General features: G+C 46.0%; 1 protein-coding gene and 1 pseudogene across 3 annotated transcripts in view; one reads left to right on the top strand and one right to left on the bottom strand.

Annotated features, from left to right (window-relative positions):
• Positions 1 to 26,125, top strand: part of LOC144599155 (glutamate-rich protein 6-like) — a 39,107-nt gene that overhangs the window by 3,718 nt on the left and 9,264 nt on the right. For 2 of the 3 annotated variants that reach the window (XM_078409892.1, XM_078409890.1), the window contains exons 3-10: positions 1,839 to 1,969; positions 5,353 to 5,406; positions 7,019 to 7,101; positions 8,776 to 8,910; positions 13,314 to 13,391; positions 19,743 to 19,835; positions 21,393 to 21,553; positions 25,733 to 25,800. In XM_078409892.1, coding sequence (XP_078266018.1) covers positions 1,839 to 1,969; positions 5,353 to 5,406; positions 7,019 to 7,101; positions 8,776 to 8,910; positions 13,314 to 13,391; positions 19,743 to 19,835; positions 21,393 to 21,553; positions 25,733 to 25,800 — 803 coding nt within the window. The remainder of the gene's footprint in view (positions 1 to 1,838; positions 1,970 to 5,352; positions 5,407 to 7,018; positions 7,102 to 8,775; positions 8,911 to 13,313; positions 13,392 to 19,742; positions 19,836 to 21,392; positions 21,554 to 25,732; positions 25,801 to 26,125) is intronic. The other variant, XM_078409891.1, reaches the window with a different exon arrangement.
• LOC144599340 (U5 small nuclear ribonucleoprotein 40 kDa protein-like) lies at positions 15,659 to 19,477 on the bottom strand (annotated as a pseudogene).

Raw genomic sequence — 26,125 nt, 5'->3', positions numbered from 1 at the left:
ATAGATTTTTAGATATTGAAGGAATTTTTAGATATTGAAGGAATTGATGCAAGGTGGCGCAGCGGTAGAGTTGCTGCCTTACAGCGAATGCAGCGCCGGAGACTCAGGTTCGATCCTGACTACGGGCGCCGTCTGTACAGAGTTTGTACGTTCTCCCCGTGACCTGCGTGGGTTTTCTCCGAGATCTTCGGTTTCCTCCCACACTCCAAAGACGTACAGGTATGTAGGTTAATTGGCTGGGCAAATGTAAAAAAAATAATTAAAAAAATTGTCCCTAGTGTGTGTAGGATAGTGTTAATGTGCGGGGATCGCTGGGCGGCGTGGACTCGGTGGGCCGAAGGGCCTGTTTCCGCGCTGTATCCCCCTCTCTCTCTAAATATGGGTTTAAAAATCAGCCATGATGTTAATAAATGATGGAGGAGATATGAGAGGCTAAATGGTCTACTTCATAAGTTCATCAGTCATCGGGGCAGAATTAGGCCACTGTGCCCATCATGCCATTCAATCATGGCTGATCTATCTTTCCCTCTCAACCCCATTCTCCTGCCTTTTCCCCGTAATACTTGACACCCGTATTAATCAAGAATCTGTCAATCTCCGAAAATATCTCAGTCTGAAGAAGGGTCTCGTCCTGAGACGTCACCTGTTCCTTTTCTCCAGTAATGCTGCCTGACCCGCTAAGATGCTCCAGCACTTTGTGTCTATCTTCGGTATAAACCAGCATCTGCAGTTCCTGCCTACACATTTGTCAATATCTGCTTTACTAATGTATCTATCTCTTATATTCTTGCATTGTGACAGGATGGCTGCTAGTGCTTGTGAGTAATACAATATCAGGATAATTTTCTGGGACAATAAGGGTGGTAGTGGCACAGCGGCAGAGGCAAAGATTGTACATTGTCCCAAGTGTGGAGGAAAGTGCTAGTGTATGGGGTGATCACTTGATGGCGTGGGCTCGTGAGCCGGAGGGCCAGTTTCTGCACTGTATCTCTAAACTAAACTAATCTAAACTAAAGAGGGAATAACCGGGCTGTGAATAGTCCTTGATGGAGTAGTTCTGACTGAGGCAGGCTTCCTGTTAAACCCAAGGACCCAGGCTCATCCTCCCACTTTAGGAATATCTCATGACCTGCAAATGATTCCAGTACTAGGTCGGCAGCTGTACTTGGACACAAAGAGTGTGTCCATTTTGATGGAGTCAATTTGAGTGTGTCAATTGTTAATTTATCTAAATCTTTCAATATTTGCAGCAGAGTTGTTGTAGTACAAATAGATCCTTAAATAGAGTATATCGGCATTGTTGGTAAGGACGGCATCCCAAAGTTGTCATGCAGAGAATGCAAATAGGATGGCACAGTGGTGCAGCTGTAGAGTTGCTGCCTCACAGCGACAGAGACCTAGGTTGAATCCTGACCTCGGATGCCATCCGTGTGGGGTTTGCACCTTCTCCCTGTCACCGGGTGAGTTTCCTCCCGGTGCTCCGATTTCCTCCCACATCCCAAAGATGTGCAGGTTTGCAGGTTAACTGGCCTCTGTAAATTACCCGAGTGCGCAGGGAGTGGATGCGGAAGAGGGATAACATAGAACGAGTGTGAGCGGGTGATCGATGGTCAGCATGGAGTCGGCTGGGCCGAAGGACCCATTCCTTTGCTGTATAATTTGAAAAGAGAATGTTTGTTGTGGATTATTGAAATGAATCGCGCCCCAGGTTGCCCCAGGTGCATTGAGAACAAGGAAATAAATGAATGGTCTGTGAATTCCCCAAATGATTTGTGCTCTAAATCCTGGACTATTTTGGAGTGCGTGTGTGTATGTAACCTTACATTCTCATCAACCAGCAGCAGTGGAAGCAGTCTGTGCCTTCTGGATTCTTACTCTGAAAACCTCGCTGCTCATGAACGCCCACTGACATCCATATTGACGCAGACAGATTCCAGCTGGCTTCTCGGTCATGGCCTCGAAGAAACTGGTAAGACAATTGTGCTGCAGTTAAAAGTAGAAACTGGAAAATAATGGAGAGAATCCACATGGCTCTCTGACCTGAAATGTTAACACTTCCCACAAATGCAGCCTGAACTGCTGAGTCTTTCCTGGTTTTCTCTCCTTCTCTGTCTTGCCTATTTAGTTTAGTTTCATTTATTTTTATTGTCACCTGTGAAAAGCTTGTTTGTTGCATGCCAACCAGTCAAAGACAAGACTACACATGATTACAATCAAGCTGTCCAGAGTGTACAGATGCAGGTTAAAGGGAATAACGTTTAGTGCAAGATAAAGTCCTGTTAAGTCCGTTTAAAGTTAGTCCAAGGGTCTCCAATGAGATAGATGATAGGTCAGGACCGTTCTCTTGTTGGTGATAGGATGAGACCTTTTAAGTTGTGACCCTTCTTAAGACTCAGAAGAAGGGTCCCAACCAGAGCGTAAAGAAGGGACCCAACCGGAATCATCACCTATCCATATTCTCCAGGGATGCTGCCTAACCCGCTGAGTTACTCCAGCACTTTGTGTCTTTTGTTTTGTAAACCAGCATCTCCAATTCCTTGTTCCTACATCTTGCCAATATAAATGTCTGTCTTGGGCCCCAGCTATTCACAATAAATATCAATGGTTTGGATGAGGGGATGAAATGTCGTAGGTTGAAATAAGCTGATAGTAAACTAGTTCAGTAGCACAGTTGATAGAGCCGCTGCCGTGCAGAGGCCTGGGTTCAATCCTGACCTCGGGTGCTGTCTGTGTGGAGTTTGCACGTTCTCCCTGTGACCGCGTGGGTTTCCTCCGGGTGCTCCAGTTTGCTCCCACATCCCAAAGACGTGCAGGTTTGTAGGTTAGATTGTCCCGGGTGTGTAGGGAGTGGATGAGAAAGTGCAATAACATAGAACTAGTGTGAATGAATGATCAATGGTCAGCGTGGACTTGGTGGGCCGAAGGACCCGTTTCCACGCTGTATCTATAAACTAATTAGAATTGTGAAGCAGAGGAAGATAATAATAATAATAATATGCCTTTGTTTGTCATTGTACGAACAGTACAATGAAATTAGAAGTGCTACATCTGAAACAGTGCGACAGTGCAAATCTTTCAAAAACAATCGCACAAACATAGGAACCAACACAACAAGTACCAATATCAATAAAAACCAATAAAAATTAATAAATAATAAATGAGTTTTGCACCTAAGATGCTGAATATATTTTTTAAAAGTGCAATGAAAGTGAGAGTCACATCAAGTCAAGTATTTCCATTTCCAGGGAAAGAAAATGTTTTTAAGTCGGTTTGTTCTGGCCCTTAGGCTCCTGTAGCGCCTCCCAGAGGGCAGGAGAGCAAACAGTTCATATCCTGGGTGTGTGCTGTCATTAATTATATTTCTGGCCCTGTTTAGACAACGCGAGCTGGAGATGTCCTTCAGAGAAGGTAGTGGACAGCCGATAATTTTCTCTGCTGTCTTAATAACCTTCTGGAGGGCCTTCTGGTCTGCAGCCGAGCAGCCAGCATACCACACAATGGTGCAGTATGCCAGTACGCTCTCAATGGTGGAGCGGTAGAAGGTCACCAGCAGATTCTCCTTCAGTTTGTTTTTCTGGAGCAGTCTTAAAAAGTGCAGTCTCTGCTGTGACTTTTTAACTACCGCTGTAGTATTTGTAGTCCAGGAGAGGTCCTGGGAGATGGTGGTCCCCAGGAACTTGAAGGTGGAGACTCTCTCCACTCCCATTTATAAGAAGTGGGGTAGGAACTGCTCTGTGTCTCCTAAAGTCCAGTACATTTTCTTTTGTCTTACTGGTATTCAGTTTGCCTCACACCATTTGGACAGACCACAGACCTCGTCTCTGTATGCAGACTCCTCTCCTCCAGTGATCAGACCGGCCACAGTTGTGTCGTCTGCAAATTTGATGATTGAATTGGAGGGGTGGATAGGAGTGCAGTCGTGTGTATACAGAGCATAGAGGAGGGGGCTCAGCACACAGCCCTGCGGGGAGCCAGTGCTGAGCGTAATGGTGGAGGAGCTGTGGGGACCGATCTTAACAGATTGTGGGCGGTTCGTGAGGAAGTCTCTTATCCAGGCGCAGATGGATGGGGGAAAACCCAGGTTATTATACAGCTTGTCCACTAGTATGCCCGGGATGATCGCATTGAATGCCGAGTTGTAGTCTATGAAAAGCATTCTTACATAGGTCCCCGGGCTCTATAGGTGGCTCAGTGCAGTGTAGAGGGCTGTATTGATGGCGTCTTCTGTAGATCTGTTTGCTCGATAGGCAAACTGATGAAGGTCAAAGCTGGGAGGAAGGATGGCGTTGATGTGTTGTGCCACAGGTTTCTCAAAAGATTTCATAACAACCGGATGCAAAGAGACTTGAAGAGATGTAGACAAGCTAAGTGTGCAGGAGCGAACACGACAAATGGAAAATAATGCGGAAAAACGTGAACAAACCAGAACAGCAGAGTATTTGATAAATGGGAACAAATTGGGAAATGTTGATATTCAGGTGGACTTTGGTGTCCCTGTACATTAGTCACTGAATACTGACAGATAAAACAAATGAAGATACAATGAACCGTAGGGACTGGAGTCATGAGCAAAAGGTATAGTGCCAGAGGATTCTCAGCTGGTCAGCCAGCATCTGTGGAGGGAATGGATAGGTGACATTTAAGGTTGGGACCCTTCTTCAGACTGATGGAGTGGGGGTGGGGGGTGGGTGGGGGTAGAAAATAAAGGTGGAAGTCAGACAAAGCCCGGGGGCAAGTGATAGATGGATTGAGATGAGGGGAGGGGTGAATGGAGGATGGAGTAAATGACAAAGGCTATAGATGAAATGTAAAGCTGGAGGGTGGGATATGGGTGGAAGGGGACAGGGTGGAATGGAAGGAGGGAGGGAGGGACAGAGATGGGGTATGAGTGTTGGAGGGAGGGGAAAGGAGCAGGGTGACTGGGGCAGGATAATGGGTGATCAACAGTGGGGTGCACAGGAAAGAGAGATGTTAGGGGTTAGGGGAGTTATTACTTAAAATTGGCGAATTCAGTATTCATACCATTGGGTTCTAAGCAGCCCAAGCGGAATATGACATGCTGTCTGGGCAGATGGTACCTTGGCTTTTACTGTGAGGATTTGGCTCCAGGCGTAAGGATATGCCAGGTCAAATTTACCTCCTGCGGCTGGGGCTCTGGAAGTTCGACCAGGCCGGAGCCAGCAAATCCGATGCCATAACCGACTACCGAAAGTTGACTTTGCAGTGCGGTATCTTGCCCCTCGGACCAGCCACACAGATAATCCAGAAAGGTTCTGGAAGCACGGGGTGCCGGGAAATTGGTGGTGGACCTGCATTGTGCTCTTGAATCTCATCAATGTTTTATGATCGCAGGTCAAGATGAAGAAATGGATGCAGAAAAAGGGAGAGCTGGCTCTGAGTCCTCAGGTACTTTGGATGATATGAATTAAAATTCAGCTGGTGATGGCCTGTTGAATGTGGGTATGATACAGCTTTTCCTATCACCACTCCCCTATATTCTCCACAGTTGCATCGTTTATGTGTACATGGAGCCCACAAATCCATCGCCAACCAGATAATCCTGGGCCATGTCTTTTGTGATAATAATGAACCAATGAACCATTAAACTTCCCCTGTGTCACTGTACAGCGATGCCCTCTAGTGTTGGACATTTCTACCCTGGGAAAAAGGATCTGACCGTCTACCCTACCTATTCCTCTCATAATTTTATGTATTTCTACCAAGTTTCCCCTCAACCTCTGACATTCCAGAGAAAATAATCCCAGTCTAACCAAACTCTCCCTGTAGCTGAAACCCTCTAATCCAGGTTGCATTCTGGTAAAAAGAAGCCTAGCAATGTATAATGCTCCAAAGGTCCTACTGCTACTTAAGACCTCATCTCACTCGATCTTTTCTTTCTCCCGTCCCTTGACCAGGAATGACTTGCTGATGATACAAAAGTGGGTGGTTTTGCAGATACTGAAGATGGTTGTGAAAGATTGCAGCAGGATCTGGATTGATTGGTCAGGTGGGCTGAGGAATGGTTGATGGAATTTAATACAGAGAAGTGTGAGGTGTTGCATTTTGGGACGTCGAACAAGGGCAGGATCTACTCAGTAAATGGTAGACCACTGGGGAGTGTTGTGGAGCACAGGGATCTAGGAGTGCAGGTGCATAGTTCCTTGAAGGTCAAGTTGCAGGTAGATAAGGTGGTCAAAAAGGCTTTTGGCACATTGGCCTTCAAGTCAGAGCATAGAGTATATAAGTTGGGAGGTCATGTTGCAGTTGTATAAGACGTTGGTGAGATCGCATTTAGAATATTGTGTTCAGTTCTGGGCACCATGTTATAGGAAAGATATTGTCAAGCTTGAAAGGGTTCAGAGAAGATTTACGAGGATGTTGCCAGGACTAGAGGGTGTGAGCTATATGGAGAGGTTGAGTAGGCTGCTTGGAGCGCAGGAGGATGAGGGGTGATCTTATATAGATGTACAAAATCATTAGAGGAATAGATCGGGTAGATGCACAGAGTTTCTTGTCCAGAGTACTGGAATTGAGGACCAGATGACATAGGTTCAAGGTGAAGGGGAAAAGATTTAATAGGAATCTGAGGGGTAACTTTTTCACACAAAGGGTGGTGGATGTATTGAACAAGCTGCCATATGAGGAAGTTGAGGCTGGGACTATCTCAACGTTTAGGAAACAGTTAGACAGGTACATGGATAAGACAGGTTTGGAGGGATATGGACCAAGTGCAGGCAGGTGGGACTCGTGTAGTTGGGAGATGTTGGCCAGTGTGGGTAAGTTGGGCCGAATGGCCTGTTTCTACACTGTATCACTCTATGACTTCTTCCTCCTCACTCCCTACTGCACCTACCTGCAATAATGATGAAACCTGTAAATGTAGGGTGGCAGAGTGAGGCAGCACACAATGGGTTGGTGGAGGTGTAAAGGGACAAATTGATTGTTGTGACGGAAACATGACAACATAAAATGTCGAAAGTGTGCCGCCCTAAATATTGATATTTTGTATTGGTTTTAGAAAAGGAGAGCGTCTCGACCGAAGATAATCTTAGTGACTCAAATTCCAAAGCGAGCCTGGAGGACTTCATCATTCAGACTGAGGTAGGACACCCTCCATGCTCAGATTTGCATGGTGGGTCTTTCTCTACTCACCTTTGTCCAGCCTGCACACATTACACACCCTACACAATGAAACATCATCACACGTGGTTGTGAGCAGTTTCGGGCCCTGTATCATATCATATCATATATATACAGCGCGGAAACAGGCCTTTTCGGCCCACCAAGTCCGCGCCGCCCAGTGATCCCCGTACATTAACACTATCCTACACCCACTAGGGACAATTTTTTACATTTACCCAGTCAATTAACCTACATACCTGTACGTCTTTGGAGTGTGGGAGGAAACCGAAGATCTCGGAGAAAACCCACGCAGGTCACGGGGAGGACGTACAAACTCCTTACAGTGCAGCACCCGTAGTCAAGATCGAACCTGAGTCTCCGGCGCTGCATTCGCTGTAAAGCGAATCTGGGGAAGGATGTGCTGGCGTTGGAAAGGGTACAGAGAAGACTTACGAGAATGATCCCAGGAATGGTTTGGTTAACATATGATGAGCGTTTGACGGCACTGGGCCTGTACTCGCTGGAGTTTAGAAGGATGAGGGGGCACCTCATTGAAACGTACTGAATAGTGAAACACCCGGATAGAGTGGATGTGGTGAAAACAGAATAAAAGGGCATACCTTCAGAAAGGAGTTGAGTAGGAATTTCTTTAGAGTGGTGAATCTGTGGAATTCTTTGCCACAGACGGTTGTGGAGGCCAAGTCATTTAAGGCGGAGATTGACAGATTCTTGATTAGTACAGGTATCAGGGGTAATGAGGAGAAGGCAGGAGAATGGGGTTGAGAGAGAAAGATAGATCAACCATGATTGAATGGCGGAGTAGACTTGATGGGCCAAATGGCCTAATTCTGCTCCTAGAACTTATAATTCACAATTATTGTGAATTATACTGAGATGTAGTAAAATAGGACAGAGTTATGGATAGAGTGTAGTCTTCCTTGATGGACGTCTTGATGGGTGTATGTCAGAATGTTTGTTGTGGGCAAGTCAGTTTTCAGTTTGCGGCTTGCAGTGTGTCACCTTTTGTAATAGTTTGGGTGTAACATTGCATGAAGTCAATGGAATTCCATGAAGTAATATTGGGTCAAGTGTGAAACTGAGGTTCCACCTGTTCCTTAGTTTCTTTGGTTCGGTGAGTTGGTTAAAAACTGCTGATCTCAAAATGTGTTAATATTGATCAATTGTTGAGGCACTGGCTTGGATCTTTTGAGAAATCGATTATTCTATCGTCACTTCAATCCAAGAACTAATAAGCTATCACTATGTAAACCATTGGTTAAATGGTAGATCACATTAGGGCCTTTGGTTTGACCAACTTCTTTCAAGATATTTGGCTTAAATCAAGAATCTTTCGTTTATTGTAAAGAGATGTAGTAAAATAGGGTAGGGTTATTGATAGACTTTTTTGATGGACATCTTAGTTTAGTATAAAGATACAGTGTGGAAACAGGCCCTTCAGCTCACCGAGACTGTGCTGACCTGCGATCACTCATACACTAGTTCTATTCTACACACCAGGGACAATTAAACAAGTCAATTAACCTACAAACCTGCATGATTTTGGAGTGTGGGAGGAAATTAGACATTTCTTTATTTTGCTTCTTGATCTCATTGCTGCTTTTTATTAATGTTAACTATTTTGCTTTATTTAAGTTTATTAATCAACTAAAACCTGGTAGGTTTGGATCGTGCCTTTACACACTGCCCAGTATTGGACTACCTACCATTCTGGCTTATAAATATGAGTCCAAAGAGAAACAAATAGACTACGCAGCCTTAAGCCAAAAGGTACGTTGTTCTCCCTGTTCATTTCAACACAAACATTGTATGAAACGTACCGTAGTTTCTGATCTGTCTGTCTGGCTGTCTGTCTACCGGTCGCCTATCCATCTACCTACCTACCCACCCGTCCACAGTGTACAGATACAGGATAAGGGGTCGTGTCATCCAAGTCAGGATGACATGTAAGTTGGAGGGAAACCTGAAGATGGTGGTATTTCCGTATGCCTGAAGCCCTTGTCCTTGATGCTACAAATCACAGGTTTCTAAGTTGCTATTGGAGTAGCCAAGGAGAGTAAACCTGGGCAGTGTATTTTCGAAAATGATACACACTGCAGCCACTGCTTGGAGGTGGAGGAGAGAAGGAGCATTTAGACTGACGATAGGTACAGGAGCCTAGCCAGCTGTTTTGTCCTGGATGAATTTGAACATCATTGACAGAGCGACATTTGTCCACGATACCACAGAGTATCCACGTTCCTTGTGCCTGTGCTTGTGCTTTGTGGATGTTGGAAAGGCTTTGGGACCTGCGGAGTTGAATCATTGATCTGCTCAAGCAGCAGTTTAAAGTGGCCCAGTTGAGTGTCTGATCAAAGCGACACCACAAGAGAATAATTTTGGATGAATTGCAATAATGTAATTTAATGTCAAGGGAAGATGGTTCAGCACTCTCTTCTTAAAGATAGTCAGTGGCCAGACTTGAGTGTTCCTTGTCATGTGTCAGCAGCTGCTTCAATGATATCTAGGTCCTGAGGAGGAGTTGCTGATGGAAAAAAGGTTTTTGATGAAGTAGCTAAAGATGATTCAATCTCGGATACTCCAGGAGTGGAATGGTTGACCTCCAACAATCAGAACCATCTTCCTCCGCATGAGGTCTGACTGCAATCTTCAATTTCTTGTCCTGATGCCCGTTGACCTGGTAGGCCCGGCTCGCCCGCTGCGGACGTCGACAGGACCCGCGCCGCGAGAACGAGGAGGGACCGCGAGCAACCGTCGAGGAACGATGTGGGGCGTCGAGGAATGATGAGGTGCCGTAGAGGAACGAAGTGGGCCGTCGAGGAATGAGGTGGGCCATCGAGCAAGGTGGGCTGTCGAGGAGCAAGGTGGGCCCTTGAGCGAGGAGGGCCGTCAGAAGCTCCCGGCGAGTGCTGCAGCGCCATCCAAGGGAGGACCAGGCGGCGGACGGCTAAGCGTGGGTCCGCGGTGGGTGCCGGAGGACGCTCCGCCGAGAATAAAGAGGGATCTGGCGTGAGGGGGGGGGGGGTTCCGCCGAGAACGAAGAGAGACCATTGGGAACTACAATGGACACTTTGTAACTTTGTCTACGCCCTGTACGTGGCGAGTCTTTGCATACTTTGTGTATGGCCTGAAAAACAAAGAATATCACATGCGACATGTCTCACGTGATAATAAACTATCAATCAATCAATTCAGTTTTTTGCAGATTCGCCTAAATGCTTCCTTGATGTCTGGGATAGCCCGCCACTGTTGTCTCACCATCTTGAGCAAAACACAAATTGCTGGAGAAACTCAACAGGACGGGTAGCATCTGCGGAAGATATGGACAGTTGACGTTTAGGGTCATGTCCCTTCTTCTGATCCATGCTTCACAATATATAGAAACAAGGAACTGCAGATGCTGGTTTGCAAAATAAAGACACAAAGTGCAGAAGTAACTCAGCAGACGAGGCAGCATCCCTGGAGAATATGGATAGGTAATGTTTTGGTTCGGGACCTTTCTTCAGATTGATACTGCCTGACCTGCTGAGTCACTCCAGCACGTTGTGTAATTTTTTTAATGCTTCCCGGTATTTCAGTTATGGCCTCACCTGGCCTAATTACTCCTGAACCTACTTCCTTATTCCTGTATTCAGAGGTCATTAGTGCCTTTAGTTGTTGCAGTCGCTTGCTGCTCTTACATGTTGCCCTTAATTGTGTTGGCTTGTTTAACCCACAATATTCTGGCTCAGAGGCTAGAGTGCTCCCATCAGGCCAAGACTGGCATCAATATAATGTAAGCAAATAATAAAAGCAAATTGCTGCCTCCAATATTATTTGTGTCTGCTTTCCCAAACCCAAAGCAAATTTGAGGCAAGTATAATTGTACATTCTGATAGAGAAAACAAATCTCATGGGTGTAACAGATAACAACAAACTATTCAGTAGTAGATACGAGGAACTTCAGATGCTGGTTAATACACAAAAGGACACAGAGTGCTGGAGTAACTCAGCAAGTCTGGCAGCATCTCTGGAGAATATGTTTTCCAGAAATGCTGCCCGACATGCTGAGTTACTCCAGCACTTTGTGTCCCTTTTGTGTAACAAACTATTCACGTAGCCCATTCACAATAATTACAATAAGCATGAAGCACATAAATAACTTGCCTTCTGTGGGCGAAACTAGTAATTCTAACGTAAATATTGTAGATTACAATTTCTGATTTTATACCCAAAACTCTGTTGGTTTTGAGAAATTGTTTCCATTCAAACTTACTTGAATATTGTGAGAAAAGGAATCTGGCAGAATCAGGATAATTGGAATATGCTTTGGTAAAATAAAGAAACATTGCTTGGTGTATCTAAGAGCGGTAACCTAGTGCAGTCCAAATTCAGTATTATCGTTCCTGGTCTATTTTTAAAACACAGAAACAGTGTCTTAAACAAAAAAAAAAGACTTTAAATAAGAGTAGAAATTGCTGGAAAAATTCAGCAGGTCAGGCAGCACCTGTGGAAAGTGAAACAGCCGATGTTTCGCGTGCACGACCCTTTCATTCGAAACTCGAAATGTTGATTGTTTCTCTTTCCACACATTTACAAGTGTTTCCAGATTTATCAAGACAATATTAGACAATACAATAATCAAAACAATTCAAGATATAGATCCACCACCGATTTTACGGCAACTGGTGGATTAGCACCTCACTTAATCTGGGCAAAATTATGAGAGGGCACTTGAAATCCCTCCCTTCCCCCCCCCCCCACCACCCCTGGAAGCTGTCTGAAAATGTGCCGTTAGGCCGGTTGAGGTGGCCAATCTCGACCGATCGGCAGGTCAAACCTCCCCCTGCGGCCGCGGCTGAAGCCGGCAGCTCCATTCCCATAGCCGACTTCCAAGGCCGACTTTGCGGGCCGGCATCTCAGCTCCTCGACTGCTTAGCAGACCGTTTTGTTACCTTTGGACTCCTCTCAGAGGTCGTGACCTCCGTTGGTCCGGTAAAACGGACTCTGGAACCAAGGGTGCCGTAAAATAGGTGGTGGACTTCAATTCACCAATCTGCAGCATGTAAACATGAAGGATGTTCTATCTGAGAGAATCCTCATACTTGGCCTCCATCTAAAAAAGGCACCAATTTTACAATTGGTTTACAATGGAGTAACAACCAACCTCTCCAAACCATCCCACGTCTTTCCCAGAGAAAATTTCCTGTGAACACTCTCTTTAACATAAGATATTGCAGTTCCACATGTAAAACATGAGGGTCTCATCCCCAGTTCCACGTGTACTATGTGGGATTAGCAGGGATGTTGTACAAGTGCCAGTAAACTTACATGGAGTGTATAGGGCAAAATGGCTATAATGATTCATCCCTAGTTCTTCAAACTCTGCAAGGATGACCGTCTTCCCAGATTCGTAGGTCATCCCGATGGAGTAATTGAGCACAGACTCTTCTATCACAGGCTCCTCTATCACTGACGCTACGACTCCTCTATCGCTGACTATCACTGACTCCTCTAGCACTGACTCCTCTATCACGGATTCCTCTATCACGGACTCCTCTATCAATGACTCCTCTATCAATGACTCCTCTATCAATGACTCCTCCACTTGTCTCACATGATTCTTGTTTTATGGTTTGGTTTAATTTAGTTTAGTTTAGAGATACAGCTGGAAACAGACCAATAATCATCCGTACACTAGTTCCATCCTACACACTAGGGACAATTTACACAAGCCAACTAACCTACAAACCTGCACGTCTTTGGGATGTGGGATGAAACCGGAGCACCCGGAGGAAACCCATGCAGTCACAGGGAGAACGTGCAGACTCCACACAAACAGCAGCTGTAGTCAATATCGAACCCAGGTCTCCGGCTCTGTAAGGCAGCAACTCTACCGCTGTGCCTGTGGGCAGTGAGCAGGTGAGATAACAGTACATTCTAGAGCGGGAAAAGAAAGTGGGCAAGTAAGTTGTTAATCCCACTTTGGGGTTATCCGTGCACTAGGAAAAAATGGACAAAGATCTGGGGTTATTATTAATTTACATGGTAAGAAATATGCTGACAAAGTCAGAATTTTAATGCTGTCTCCTGATCACCTTAAGAGCCACCTTCCTGAAGCACTGCAAATGCAGATTTTAAATGCAGTGTTTGTTTAAGCTCTTAATCATATTATACCCCTGCATTAAATATAGGTCATGGAGATGTGGTTACAAAATGTTAAAGAACTCGGTGAGGCTGAGAATTATTCGCAGTGGGCCAGAAGCAAAGCAGTAAGTACCGTGTGCCTGGATTCCAACATAGAATGTCAAAGTTGCATAGCTCGGCACTATTCTGCTCAGTACCCGAATAACAGAACAGACAACCAACACCGTTTCTCAGTAACATTTCTCCTCGTTACCTGTAGAGTCATTATGTAAACAGGCCCTTCGGCCCAACTTGCCTATGCTGACTAACGCACCCCATCTACACTAGTCCCACCTGCCTGCTTTTGTCTCATATCCCTCTAAACCTTTCCTGTCCATGTACCTATCTAAATGTCTCTTAAACTTTGCGACAGTACCTGGCTTAACTACCTCCTCCGGCAGCTTGTTCCATACACCCGCCACCCTTTGTGTTAAAAAGTTACCCCTCAGGTTCCTATTAAATCTTTACCCCCTCACCTTAAACCTATGCCCTCTGGTTCTCGATTCCCCTACTCTCGGCAAGAGACTTTGTGCATCTACCTGATCTATTCCTCTCATGATTTTGTATACCTCTGTAAGATCACCCCTCCTCCTCCTGGTGTTCTCCAAGGCTGTAAGAGGGAATTTTGTGTTGCACCTGTACCCTGAATCTGGTGTTAATTGGGGCCCAGCTCAGGTAGGAACAGACACAATTGAAAACATTAGGTAGAACAGTGGTGGGTTTCCCGAACGTCAGTTTATTGATGGCCTTCACAGTGTGCAATGGTACACTCAGAGAGCCCAAAGTGTTTCAAAGATTCGCAACACCCACAGCATTTTTATATTTTCAAGACACAATGGTTACTCATGAATTCTACATTTTTGAAATAATTCATCAAAGTGCAGGAGTAATTCCGCAGGTCAGGCAACATCTCTGGAGAACATAGATAGGTGATGTTTTAGGTCGGGACTCTTCTTCAGTAGGGCAAGTAATAGGTGGATACAGATGGGGGGGGGGGGGGGGGTTGGCAGATGGGTGGACATGGGACAACAACAAAAGGCTGAGAGACAAGGAGAGAAGAGGCCGAGATGTGAAGCCAGAGGGAGGGATAGAGATGGCAGGGGATGGGGGGGAAGAGGAAAGGGGGGGGGGGTGAGGTGAAAGGAGAAAGGGGTCTTTCATTACCAATCAGATTTATTGGCAAGGGAGAGAACAAAAACAATACTTGTCTCGGTATGCACAGGGTCCGTGTTTCTGTGTTTCTACCTCTCTACCCCTTTACCTCTCTACCTCTCCGTGGGTGAAGCGCTCTCGTACTGAATTACTTCAGCCTCACTGGCTCTTCAAATAACCAGCGCTTATTCTTGGCCAATAGCGCCACTTTCAAATCCAAACTGCACCCAATGGCAGGGGTCTGCATCCCACAAGCCCCCCCCCACCCACCCACCACCCTTTGGAAACAACGCGCTACCGCCCACAGACTGGCGCGTAAAGCAATACACACAACGCTACAGACTTGGTACTCACAACGCTACAGACTTGCCACGCAAAGGTGTAAACAGTGCTCTGTTCCAGGCTGCAGCGCGATGGGTTGTAAATATAGCGTTGCTGGGCATAGCGCCATGGCTTGAAACATAGCACTTTGGCCACAACGCTGTGGGTCACAGACTGCTCGGGCACAATTCTCGTCTAACATTGCACCCCTCCAACAGTCTGGTCACCATCACATCAGGCGTTACCTCGTTACATCCGCCCCACAGCCTGTGGTAAAGTCCACGCGGTCGTGATGCCAATCCGCACATACAACGCCGTAATATTATGGCCAACAAGATTGTCCCAATGGTCAGTCAGTCAGTCCCCAGTGACCACTCTTGTCCACCACCTCCAAACATCCCGGAAGGCCACCATCCTCCTGGGACATTGTAGACGTGCTACTTACTGTTTGTTCTCTGACCCTTCCAATCTTCCCCACGGCTTCCTGGTTGTGGTCAGTGAGGTTGGCGATGTTCGCTTCTACCCCACTCAGAGACAAACCAGTCACCTAGTCTGTATGACCACGCATGGTATCGATGAACTTGTTTTGCCGGAGAGCCACAGTTTAAGACTAAGGGGTAGGCCATTTAGAACTGAGATGAGGAAAAACGTTTTCAGTCAGAGAGTTGTGAATCTGTGGAATTCTCTGCCTCAGAGGGCAGTGGGGGCCAATTCTCGGAATGCATTCAAGAGAGAGCTAGATAGAGCTCTTAAGGATAGCGGAGTCAGGGGGTATGGGGAGAAGGCAGGAACGGGGTACTGATTGAGAATGATCAGCCATGATCACATTGAATGGCGGTGCTGGCTCGAAGGGGTGAATGGCCTCCTCCTGCACCTATTGTCAATTGTCCCAAACCTTCACGCCGTCATCAATCCCACCTGAGATAATCTTTTTTTTCCCCAAATCTTTTTATTAAATTTCAAAAAAAAATGATAAGCATAACAGTGATATTCATACATAGGAATCAGGATTACATTAACAACAAATGTAGCCTTAATATAAATCCAGTCCACCAGAGATAATCTGATCGCTTGTGTCATTAAACGTTGCTGCCAGCACTTGGTATGTGTTTGAAACATATGGATTGCGAATGTCCCACAGCTTCACTGTCTCGGTGCCGCTTCCTGTAAAGACCAACTGTGGTCTCCGGCGGGCTGGATAACATGAATTCGCAAAGATGTGTGACCTTTAAGTCTCTTGATTCTCTCACCCGTTTCACTGGTCCACACTGCTACAATTCTGTCTGTTGATGCTGGAAAAAGCATGCTGCCACCCGCATTATAATGCAATCCTATCACTGCTCCACCGTGACCTTTCAATGTCGCATTTCACAAAATGCGGGAGTAATTCAGCGGGTCAGGCAGCATCTCAGGAGAGAAGGAATGGGTGACGTTTCGGGTCGAGACCCTTCTTCAGTCTGAAGACTTCAGACACTCTCAGTCTGAAGAAGGGTCTCGACCCGAAACGTCACCCATTCCTTCTCTCCTGATATGCTGCCTGACCTGCTGAGTTACTCCAGCATTTTGTGAAATAAATACCTTCGATTTGTACCAGCATCTGCAGTTATTTTCTTACACTTTCAATATCGCATAATTATCGCAGTCGCCATATAAATTCCAGGACAATACGAGTCGATCAAATCCTGCAGATGCCAAATGTTGATCCATTCGGGTGAGATTTACAACAATAATCTTCTCCCTCGTGATCCGTTAAAAGCATTGGAGGAGCTTGAAGACTCGAGGTCCTTGGTCCCACCTGCAGCATGGCCTGCTGCGGTCTCCCCTGCACCGAGCGCAGCAGCTTGTTGGCCTGCACCAGCCATCTCGTCTGCTATTTCTTTTTACCAAACATTTACTTATCCTATTCGTCAGATCCTGCAGACTACGCCAATAGTTACAAGGGACCAGGTTCAAGGATCTGACTAGTAGAACAGAAAAGGGCTCACTCATCTGTTTAGTTACAAATCAGATTTATTGGCAAGAGAGAACAAAAACAATACTTGTCTTGTATGCTGTTTTACAGCAGCACACCTCCCTCTCTCTCTCCCTCTCCCTCTCTCTCTCTCCCCTCTCTCTCTCCCCCTCTCTCTCTCTCTCTCCATCTCCCTCTCCCTTGGTATGCAGCAGCGCACCTCTCTCTCTCTCTCTCCCTCTCCCTCTCCTCTCCCTCCCTCTCTCCCTCTCTCCCTCCCTCCCCCTCTCTCTCCCCCTCTCTCTCTCTCTCTCCATCTCCCTCTCCCTTGGTATGCAGCAGTGCACCTCTCTCTCTCTCTCTCTCTCTCTTTCCCCCCCTCCCTCTCTCTCCCCCTCCCTCTCTCTCCCCCTCCCTCTCTCTCTCTCTCTGCCTCCATCCGCGGCGCAGATCGCGTCTCAGCCAGTCGGTGAACCCCTCTCCTCTCGTACATGAACTAACTTACCGGCGCCTGCCTTTTTACAGGCAGAACTCAGCCCTTGAAATAACCGCCGGTAAGTCCTGGCCAATAGCTCTGTTCCCAAATTCAAACTGCACCCATTGGCAGGGGACAACATCCGAGCAAGGCGCACCCCACGCCCCCCCTCCCACCCACCCACCCCTCCACCCACCCACAACACCCCCCCCCCCTCCACCCACCCACAACACCCCCCCCCCCCCCCCAATTCTCTGGATGCTCTCTTTCAAGAGAGAGCTAGATAGAGCTCTTAAAGATAGCGGAGTCAGGGGGTATGAGGAGAAGGCAGGAATGGGGTACTGGTTGTGAAAGATCAGCCATGATCACATGAATGGCGGTGCTGGCTCGAAGGGCCAAATGGCCTCCTCCTGCACCTATTGTCTAAAGGAAAATCAAAATACTCCATACATTGGAAATCTAAAATAAAGACAGAAATTATTGGAAATGCTCAGCAGGTCAGCCAGCATCTTTAGATAACTATTTTTAGAACTTTAGAACCTAAAAGGTAAAGTGTTGGAACACCCCCTCATCCCACTGAGTCCACGCTGACCAGCTATCAACCCGTACACTAGCACTATTCGACACACTGCAGATAACTTACAATTTTACAGAAGCCGATTTTGGGAGGAAACCGGAGCACACAGAGAAAACCCACGCGGTCACAGGAAGAATGTAAAAACTCCCTCAAGACAGCACCCCTAGTCAGGATCAAACCTGGGTCTCTGGCGCTGCAAGGCAGCAACTCTGCTGCCACGCCACTGGGTTGCCCCACTTTAGACCTTAGTGATACAGCGCAGAAACAGGCCCTTTGGCCCAACAAGCTGCAATCACCGCATACCCTAACACTATCCGACACATTTAGGACAATGAATGTACAATTTTAGTTTTAGAGATGCAGCTTGGAAAGAGGCCCTTCGGTACACACAGACCACACCAGCTGTCGGTCACCCGTTCACACTAGTTCGATGTTATCCCACTTTCTCATCCACTCTCCACACGCAAGGGGCAATTTACCAAGGCCAATTAACCTGCAAAGTTGCATGTCTTTAGGATGTGGAAGGAAACCGCAGCACCCGGAGGAAACTCACGCGGTCACAGGGAGAACGTACAAACTCCACACAGACAACGCCCATAGTCAGGGTCGAACCTGGGTCTCCAGCGCTGTGAGTCAACAGCTCCATCTGCTGCTCCACTGTGTTGCCCAAGATTGTGGAAAGAGAGACAGTTAGCATTCTGGAGATGGGACCCTTCATCATAATTGGGAAAGAATATAAAGTTGGTGACACAAGGAAAGGAGCCAAATAAAACCAAACTGAAATTAAAACAGGTTAAACTATACCCATTAATAATGTATTTTTCGCAATCCTCTCCACCTGTGTCACCAATACATTGAGCAAATTGCCTCCTCAAGCCTCACAATTCATACCTCTTCCATTATTATCTCATGGCATTTTGTCTCCTTTTCATCCCTGGTGTTTGTTCCCCTCACCTGTATCCACCTATCACTTGCCTGACGTTGTCCCACCCCCACCTCTCATCCAGTTTTCTTCACCCTTCTGCAGTCAGTTTGAAGAAGGGTCTAGTCCTGCAATGTCTCCTATCCATGTTCTCCAGAGAAGCTGCCTGAGCCGCTGTGGTGCTCCAGCACGTTGTGCCTTTTTATTTATTGTACTAGTCTAATTGCCTTTGCGAGGATGGTGGAGAGGATTCCCTGGGCCTGCTGTAGTCCATCTATGGAAGATTCTCCCATAGTGTTCCAAGGTATTGACCCAATAATGGTTCAATTATTCATTTTTTTATCACGTGTACCAGGGTACAGTGAGATTCCTCTTTTGCATACAAAGCATGCAATTATTGCCGTACAAAAACACAATATCTAGTTAAATACATAATGCATAGAAACAGCCCACTGAGTCCATGGGCAAGTTGCTAGGTTTTGCAGTTTTGCTGCCATTTTACAGTCCCAGCTACAGCCAGCCGGAAAGGCCTGTCACAGCTGTCGCCTCCGTCCGGATCTTCCCGTGAACCGTCATCCCTCTCCTTGCCCGGCCACCTTCGTGCCCCTGGGGTGCCCCCAGCAGCCGTCCTTGAAGGCACGGAAGGAAAGATCTCCCTGGTTTTTCTCACCAGCCCTTTATCCAGCGTCCGCCGCCTTCCCCAACTCCCTCCACCCTCCTCTCCGGTTCCCGGTCTTTGGGCCGGGCTCGGCGGCTTCCCTCTCCCGGTTCCATGGCGGGCGAGCCTGGCCTGCCGTCGGGGTGTGGCCACGGCTCGCCCCCGACCTTCTACCACCCGCCCATGGCACCTTCTGCTGTAAGACTGTAATCACCCTTTTCTGCGCTCCCACGATTCTATCATTGAGATCCAAAACAGCATAATACAATAGAGTTTCAATACGGTGTGCTATCCGTATTCTAATTCAAATCCTCAAACCTGTAGAATTCAACGCACTGTTCAATAATTTATTGCGATGTATTACTGTAAGCTCCTCCGTAGGAATCCATCGGATTCACCCACTGTCAATTCTGTGGGAAACGCTTAAAGCCCCCACCTACACGCAAACAATTGAGCGAAGGTTCAACCAAAGACGTGAGTACAATTGTTATTAAAGTGTTCCCTTCTTCCTTTATTAATTTATTTACGTTAAAATAATTTATGCTTTGGTCATGGGGGATGGGAATCTCTGGTAATTTTGCTTTCCCTCTTCTCATTTATCTCTTTTACCTCTTCAATGTAAAGGTAAATATTGCATTTTTTTGTTGTTGTTTATTAAGGGTTTACATTTCTGTTGTGCTGCTGCATGTAAGAATTTCATTGCTCTATTTCAGGACATTTGAATAAAACACTCTTGCCTTGCCTTGTTTCTTTTGAAACTTCAGACTTTAGACTTTAGAGATACAGCCTGCATATGACCCATGTCCCTCCATTCCCTGTATAACCATGTGTCTATGTAAAAGCCTATTGAAGGCCACTATCGTATCGGCCTCCACCACCACCCCTGGCAGTGCATTCAAGGCACCCACCACCCTCTGTGTAAAAAACTTCCCGAGCATCTCCTTTAAACCGTAGGTGAGACTCCCTCTCACCTTAAAGCTATGCCCTCTAGTCCATGACACTTCCACTCTAAGGGAAAAGATACTGACTGTCTCCCCTTTCTAAGCCCATCATAATGTAATATACTTCAATCAGGTCTTCTATCAGGTTTTGTTTCGAGATACAGGGTGGAAACAGGCCCTTTGGCCTACTGTCTGTGACCAATCAGCGATCCCCCTGCACTAGTACTATCCTACACACTGGGGATGATTTACTATTTTTACCGAGGCCAATTAACCTACAAACCTGTACGTCTTTGGAATGTGGAAGGAAACAGGAGCACCCAAAGAAACCCACACGGTCATGGGGAGAACAGACAAACTCAGTACACTCAGCACCCGTAGTCAGGATTGAACACGGGCCTCTAGCGCTGTGTAGCAGCCACTCCACCTTTATGCCACTGTGCCGCTCCATCAGAATAATGTTATAACCTGATATTCAATATACCTATACTCAATACTCTGACTGATGAAGGCCACAGTGCCAAAAGTCTTTTTGAACACCCTATCTACCTGTGATGCCACCTTGAAGAAAATATGCCATGACCCACAGCACGCGAGATGGAGAAGGAACATTTGGGATGGTGCTGACTGCACACTACACTGCCACCAGCAGCCTGCTTCCTACTCCTCATGCAGGCCCTGGGGACCATGTCATGCTCTTCCTCCACTAGTTTGGGGGTGGACAAAGAGGCCAACATGGAACTGGACTGAACATGGACTGGGACACAGATGAGACGCCAGATGTCTGTGGAGGGAGCATGAGGGTTTGTGTTTGCGAGGTGGTGCATTCCATCTGCCACCAGATGGACTTTTTGTGTGCTCTCGACTCGAGGGCCGGCGGATCTCGGCACCATCACAAATGTTCCTTCTCCTTCTTGAGAAGGTACAAACTCCGTGCAGGCAGCACCCGCAATCAGGACCGAACCCGGGCCTCTGGCGCTGTAAGGCAGAAGCTCTACAGCTGCGCCACTGTGTCCACCCAATTTCAAGTTGCGTGCAATAAAAAGTAATGGCGTTGAGCCTTTTAGTCGTGCGCTTTTTGTGTTTCCAGCTCTTTTGCTGCAAGGAGTATGAGGAATTGTTCAAGTACCTCATTGAAGTGGAAGAACACCTGAACGTGGAAACTCAGGCGGAACAAATTGACATCGCTCCTCACGGTCCGTATGGCACTTTGGTGGAAAGAGAAAAGGCCAAGGAGAAAGTGGCAATGAGGTAATCCATGGTTTGTGCATGTGCTCTGGATATAGCTAACAAAAGTACACTCAAATACATGATCGAGAAATGAAGTGACTAGTTTGTGTGCTTGATCCTTATCGATAAATTAATTCTGATTTAGGGACTATTTTCACCCTCAAAAGAAACAGGTTTAAAGAGCAGGAAGTGATTAGACTGGAGTCAGGCAAAGTAATCCTTTAGACTTTAGAGATACAGCAGGGAAACCTGCTCACCGAGCCCACCGAGTCCGCAACGACCAGCGATCACTATCCTGCACACCAAGGACAATTTACAATTTTACTGAAGTCAATTAACCTGCAAACCTGCACGTCTTTGGAGTGTGGGAGCAAACTGGGAGCCCATGCAGTCAAAGGAAGAATGTATAAACTCCATACAGACAGCACCCACAGTCAGGATTGAACCTGTGTCCCTGGCACTGTAAGGCAGCAACTCTACCTCTGCACCATGGTGCCCCTCTTGCTTCACTATTTCATTTAAGACCACAAGGTTTGGATTAGGAGTCACCCCAAAGTCAGATCTGGGATGACACCACAATTTCCCCCGCCCAAGGAGTTTGCTGGACCTGCTGCTTTGTTTACTGTAGACCTTTATAAGGAAGATAACAAAAGCTTTTCACTGTACATGTGACAATAAACTAAACTGAACTGAACTGAAAATCGACAGACGGGGCCCGACCTGAAACATTCCTTGTCGATTTCTCTCCACAGGTACTGCCTGGCCAGCTGAGTTTCGCCAGCACTTTTCTCTATATGCAATCGGTTGTGTTTATATGCTTTATTGTCATATGTCCCGAAAAGGAACAATGAAATTCTTACTTGTGTTTATGGTGTTGACTTACCAGCAGGGGGAGTCAGGAGGTAAAAGTACAGACAGCGACATGTGAACAGCACCAGATCTCCCTACAATTATAACAAAGGTTATTATAGTGGCAACAAGATAACATGGACTTGATCTGGGTGCTGCAAGTATTTTGGGCAATGTTTTGAAATGCTTGAGTAGCCAATAGTATTTTATTAATACAGTTAAATCTCCACAATTGAACGAAAAGGGGCAGCACAGTTGGTAGAGCTGCTGCCACAAAGCGTCAGAGACCAGGAAGCGATCCTGATCTCTGGTGCCTTCTTTGTGCGGAGTTTGCACGTGCTCCCTGTGACCTCGTGGGTTTCCTCCGGGTGCTCCAGTTTGCTCCCACATCCCAGAGAAGTTTGTAGGTTAACTGGCCTCTGTAAATTGACGAGTAAAGAGTAGATGCAAAAGTGCGATAACATAGGGCTAAGTGTGAACGGGTGATTTTTGGCCGGCATGGAGTCGATGGGCTGAATGGCCTGTTTCCGTGCTTAATCTTTCAATCAAAAAACTGCACAGAATCAAACTTTAATAATGAGGAATCAAGAGTCAAGTCATAGAGTCATACAGCGTGGAAACAGGCCTTTCGGCCCAACCTCCCCATGCTGACCAGCACGCCCCATCTACACTGGTCCCACCTACCCGTACTTGGCCCAAAGCGCTCTAAACCTATCCTACCCATGTGCCCGTCCAAATATCTCTTAAATGTTATGATAGTACCTGTCTCAAATACTACCTCCAGCGGCTCATTCCATGTACCCACCACCTATTGTGCAAAAATGTTATCCCACGGTTCCTATTAAATCTACGTCTCCTCACCTTAAATCTTTGTCCTATAAACAAAATGTCAAAAGTACTTTATTGTCATATGTCCTGAAAAGGAACAATGAAATTCTTATTTGCAGCAGCATAACAGAATATGAAAAACATAGTTCAAATTAAGGCATTGAATCTTATTTGAAATATTTGAATAATTAGTGGCATATACTATAGTAGATGAAAAAAATACATAGTTAGTTTAGTTTAGATTTAGTGTCACGTGTACCGAGCGAGGTACAGTGCTAAGCTTTTTTGTTACATGCTATCCAGTCAACGGAGAGACGATACATGATTACAATCAAGATACAGGATAAAGGGAATAAAGTTTAGTGCAAGATAAAGTCCAGTAAAGTCAGTTTAAAGATAGTCTGAGGGTCTCCAATGAGGTAGATGGTAGCCTCTTTATATTTATATATAAATAATGTAAAATCTCGGTATTTTGGGCCCTACGGATTTTGGATTTACTTGCACAAGTAAATTGACAGATTTGTGTAGGAAGGAACTGCAGACGCTGGTTTACACCGAAGATAGACACAAAATGCTGGAGTAACTCAGCGGAACAGAGGGCATCTCTGGATGTAATATACTGAAAGATTATTAAAGGATTTCAAGCACAAGCCAATTCTCAAAAGTTGAGATTTTGTAGTTAACTAGTGCCTGACAGCTACTGCGGATTTGGTGTCTGACAAGGTGTTGTTTTCTGAGATGAGCTGTTCTGTGGTCTCTGAGGGAAAGTTCATCAAACAACAACAGTAGATGAGGTTGGAGGAGGTGCAAGTGAACCTCTGCCTCACCTGGAAACTGTTTGGGTCCTTGGATAGTTTTAGAGTCCCTTATCCATTAATGGTTCATTGGTTCAATGATGCTTTTATTGTCACATGTGTGAAGTGCAAACGCACAGCGAAATTATTTTCTTACAGTCCAATTCAGTATTGTCATAATCCCCGATTAGTAAATTGTACAGAAATAGTCTGCTATTTTTGTTTTTATTTTTGTTATGTGTACTGAGGTACAGTGAAAAGTTTTGTTTTGTATGCTATCCAATCAAATCAGACAATACCATACTAAGTGCAATCCAGTCAAACTCAAGTGCAAGAGGTAGAGCAAAAGGGAAGATACAGAGTGCAGAATATAGTTCTCAGCATTGTAGTGCATCAGTTCCAGAGACAAGGTCCAATGTCCACAATGGGGGAGAGGTGCAATGGGCAGTGTCCCAGCTTGTGGATAGACCATTCAGAAGCTGATAATAGAAGAAGCTGTTTCTGAATCTTCTGGTGCGCATTCTCAAGCTTCTGTACCTTTTGCCCAAAGGGAGCCGGGTGAAGATGAAATAACTGGGATGGGACGTATCTTTGATCATGTCGGCTGCATTTCCAAGGCAGCGGGAAGTATAGATGGAGTCATTAATGGGGATTCTTGTCTGTGTGATGGGCTGTGCTACATCAAAATAATATTCCTGCAGGCTTCAACAGGAGAGCTTAACAATATTTTGGGCTTGGCAATCACGAGGGAGCAATGGTGCCCCTGGCTAAGGAGCCAGCAATCAGGGGACACGATTTCAGAGGAAGTGTGGGCTGCTGTGGACTGAGGCAACGAGATTTGCAGAAGACGCTGAATCTTTGAAAATTCTCTACATTCGAGAGAAGTGGAGGCTTTGTCATTATGTCCATCCCAAGCATAGAGCGATAGATTTCTGGATGTTAAAGGATTGAAGTGATAGAACAAAAAACAGAACATCACAAAAACAGGCTCTTCGGCCTAAAATGTCCATGCCAAATTAAATGGCACGGTGGCGCAGCGGTAGAGTTGCTGCCTTACAGCGAATGCAGCGCTGGAGACTCGGGTTCGATCCTGACTACGGGCGCCGTCTGTACGGAGTTTGTACGTTCTCCCCGTGACCTGCGTGGGTTTTCTCCGAGATCTTCGGTTTCCTCCCACACTCCAAAGACGTACAGGTTTGTAGGTTAATTGACTGGGTAAATGTAAAAATTGTCCCTAGTGTGTGTAGGATAGTGTTAATGTGCGGGGATCGCTGGGCGGCGCGGACCCGGTGGGTCGAAGGGCCTGTTTCCGCGCTGTATCTCTAAATCTAAATCTAATCTCCACTGCCTGCATGTGATCCATATCCCTGCATATGCATGTGCTTATCTAAAAGCCTCTTAAATGCCACTGTTGTATCTGCGTCCACCGCCACCCCTGACAATGCACTCCAAATACACTCTGTGTAAAAAACTTGCCCTGTACATATCCTTTAAATTTTACTGTCTGTGTAAAAAAAACTTGCCCCACACATCTCCTTTTAATGTTGCCCTTCTTGCCTTAATGCTACAGCATGGAAACGGGCACTTCAGACCACACCATCAAGGCTTTTGAGTATAAAATTTACATGCTGGGAAAACGTTTCTGACTGGCAAATTATGCTGCTCATAATTCTATGTTTGAAAGACTCATTTCACTGGTCCTAGCCTTAGCCTATATATTTTGTTCAAGGTTACATAACAGGACAGTGGAAAAATATATCCGAAAAGAAAGAGAATCTGCACGCAGATACCCCTCTGGTAAGTAGTCTTCTTGTGGTTCAGATTTTAATTTAGTTTAAATGTTTTATGTAGTTTTTACTTTCATGTCTCCAGTGACCTGATAGCTTGTATGTTATATATTCTCGTCCGTTCATTCATATTTGTGGGTGTGGCAGGCAAGGCCAAACTTATTATCCATCCCTTATTGTCACCGATGAGGTGATGGTGGCCCATCATCTTGAGGCACTTTATGTGTCTTTAAGTGTCTGTCTAAACGCCTCTTAAAAGCCCCTATTGTTCTTGATCCACCATCATCCCTGGCAGTGCGTTCCAGGCACCCACCATTCTCTGTGTAAAAAGAAAT

Source organism: Rhinoraja longicauda, chromosome 13 (assembly GCF_053455715.1).
Source record: "Rhinoraja longicauda isolate Sanriku21f chromosome 13, sRhiLon1.1, whole genome shotgun sequence".
NCBI classification, from domain to species: Eukaryota; Metazoa; Chordata; class Chondrichthyes; order Rajiformes; family Arhynchobatidae; genus Rhinoraja; species Rhinoraja longicauda.
The sequence above is the reverse complement of the archived record's forward strand: the minus strand, read 5'-3'. Positions and strand labels throughout refer to the sequence as shown.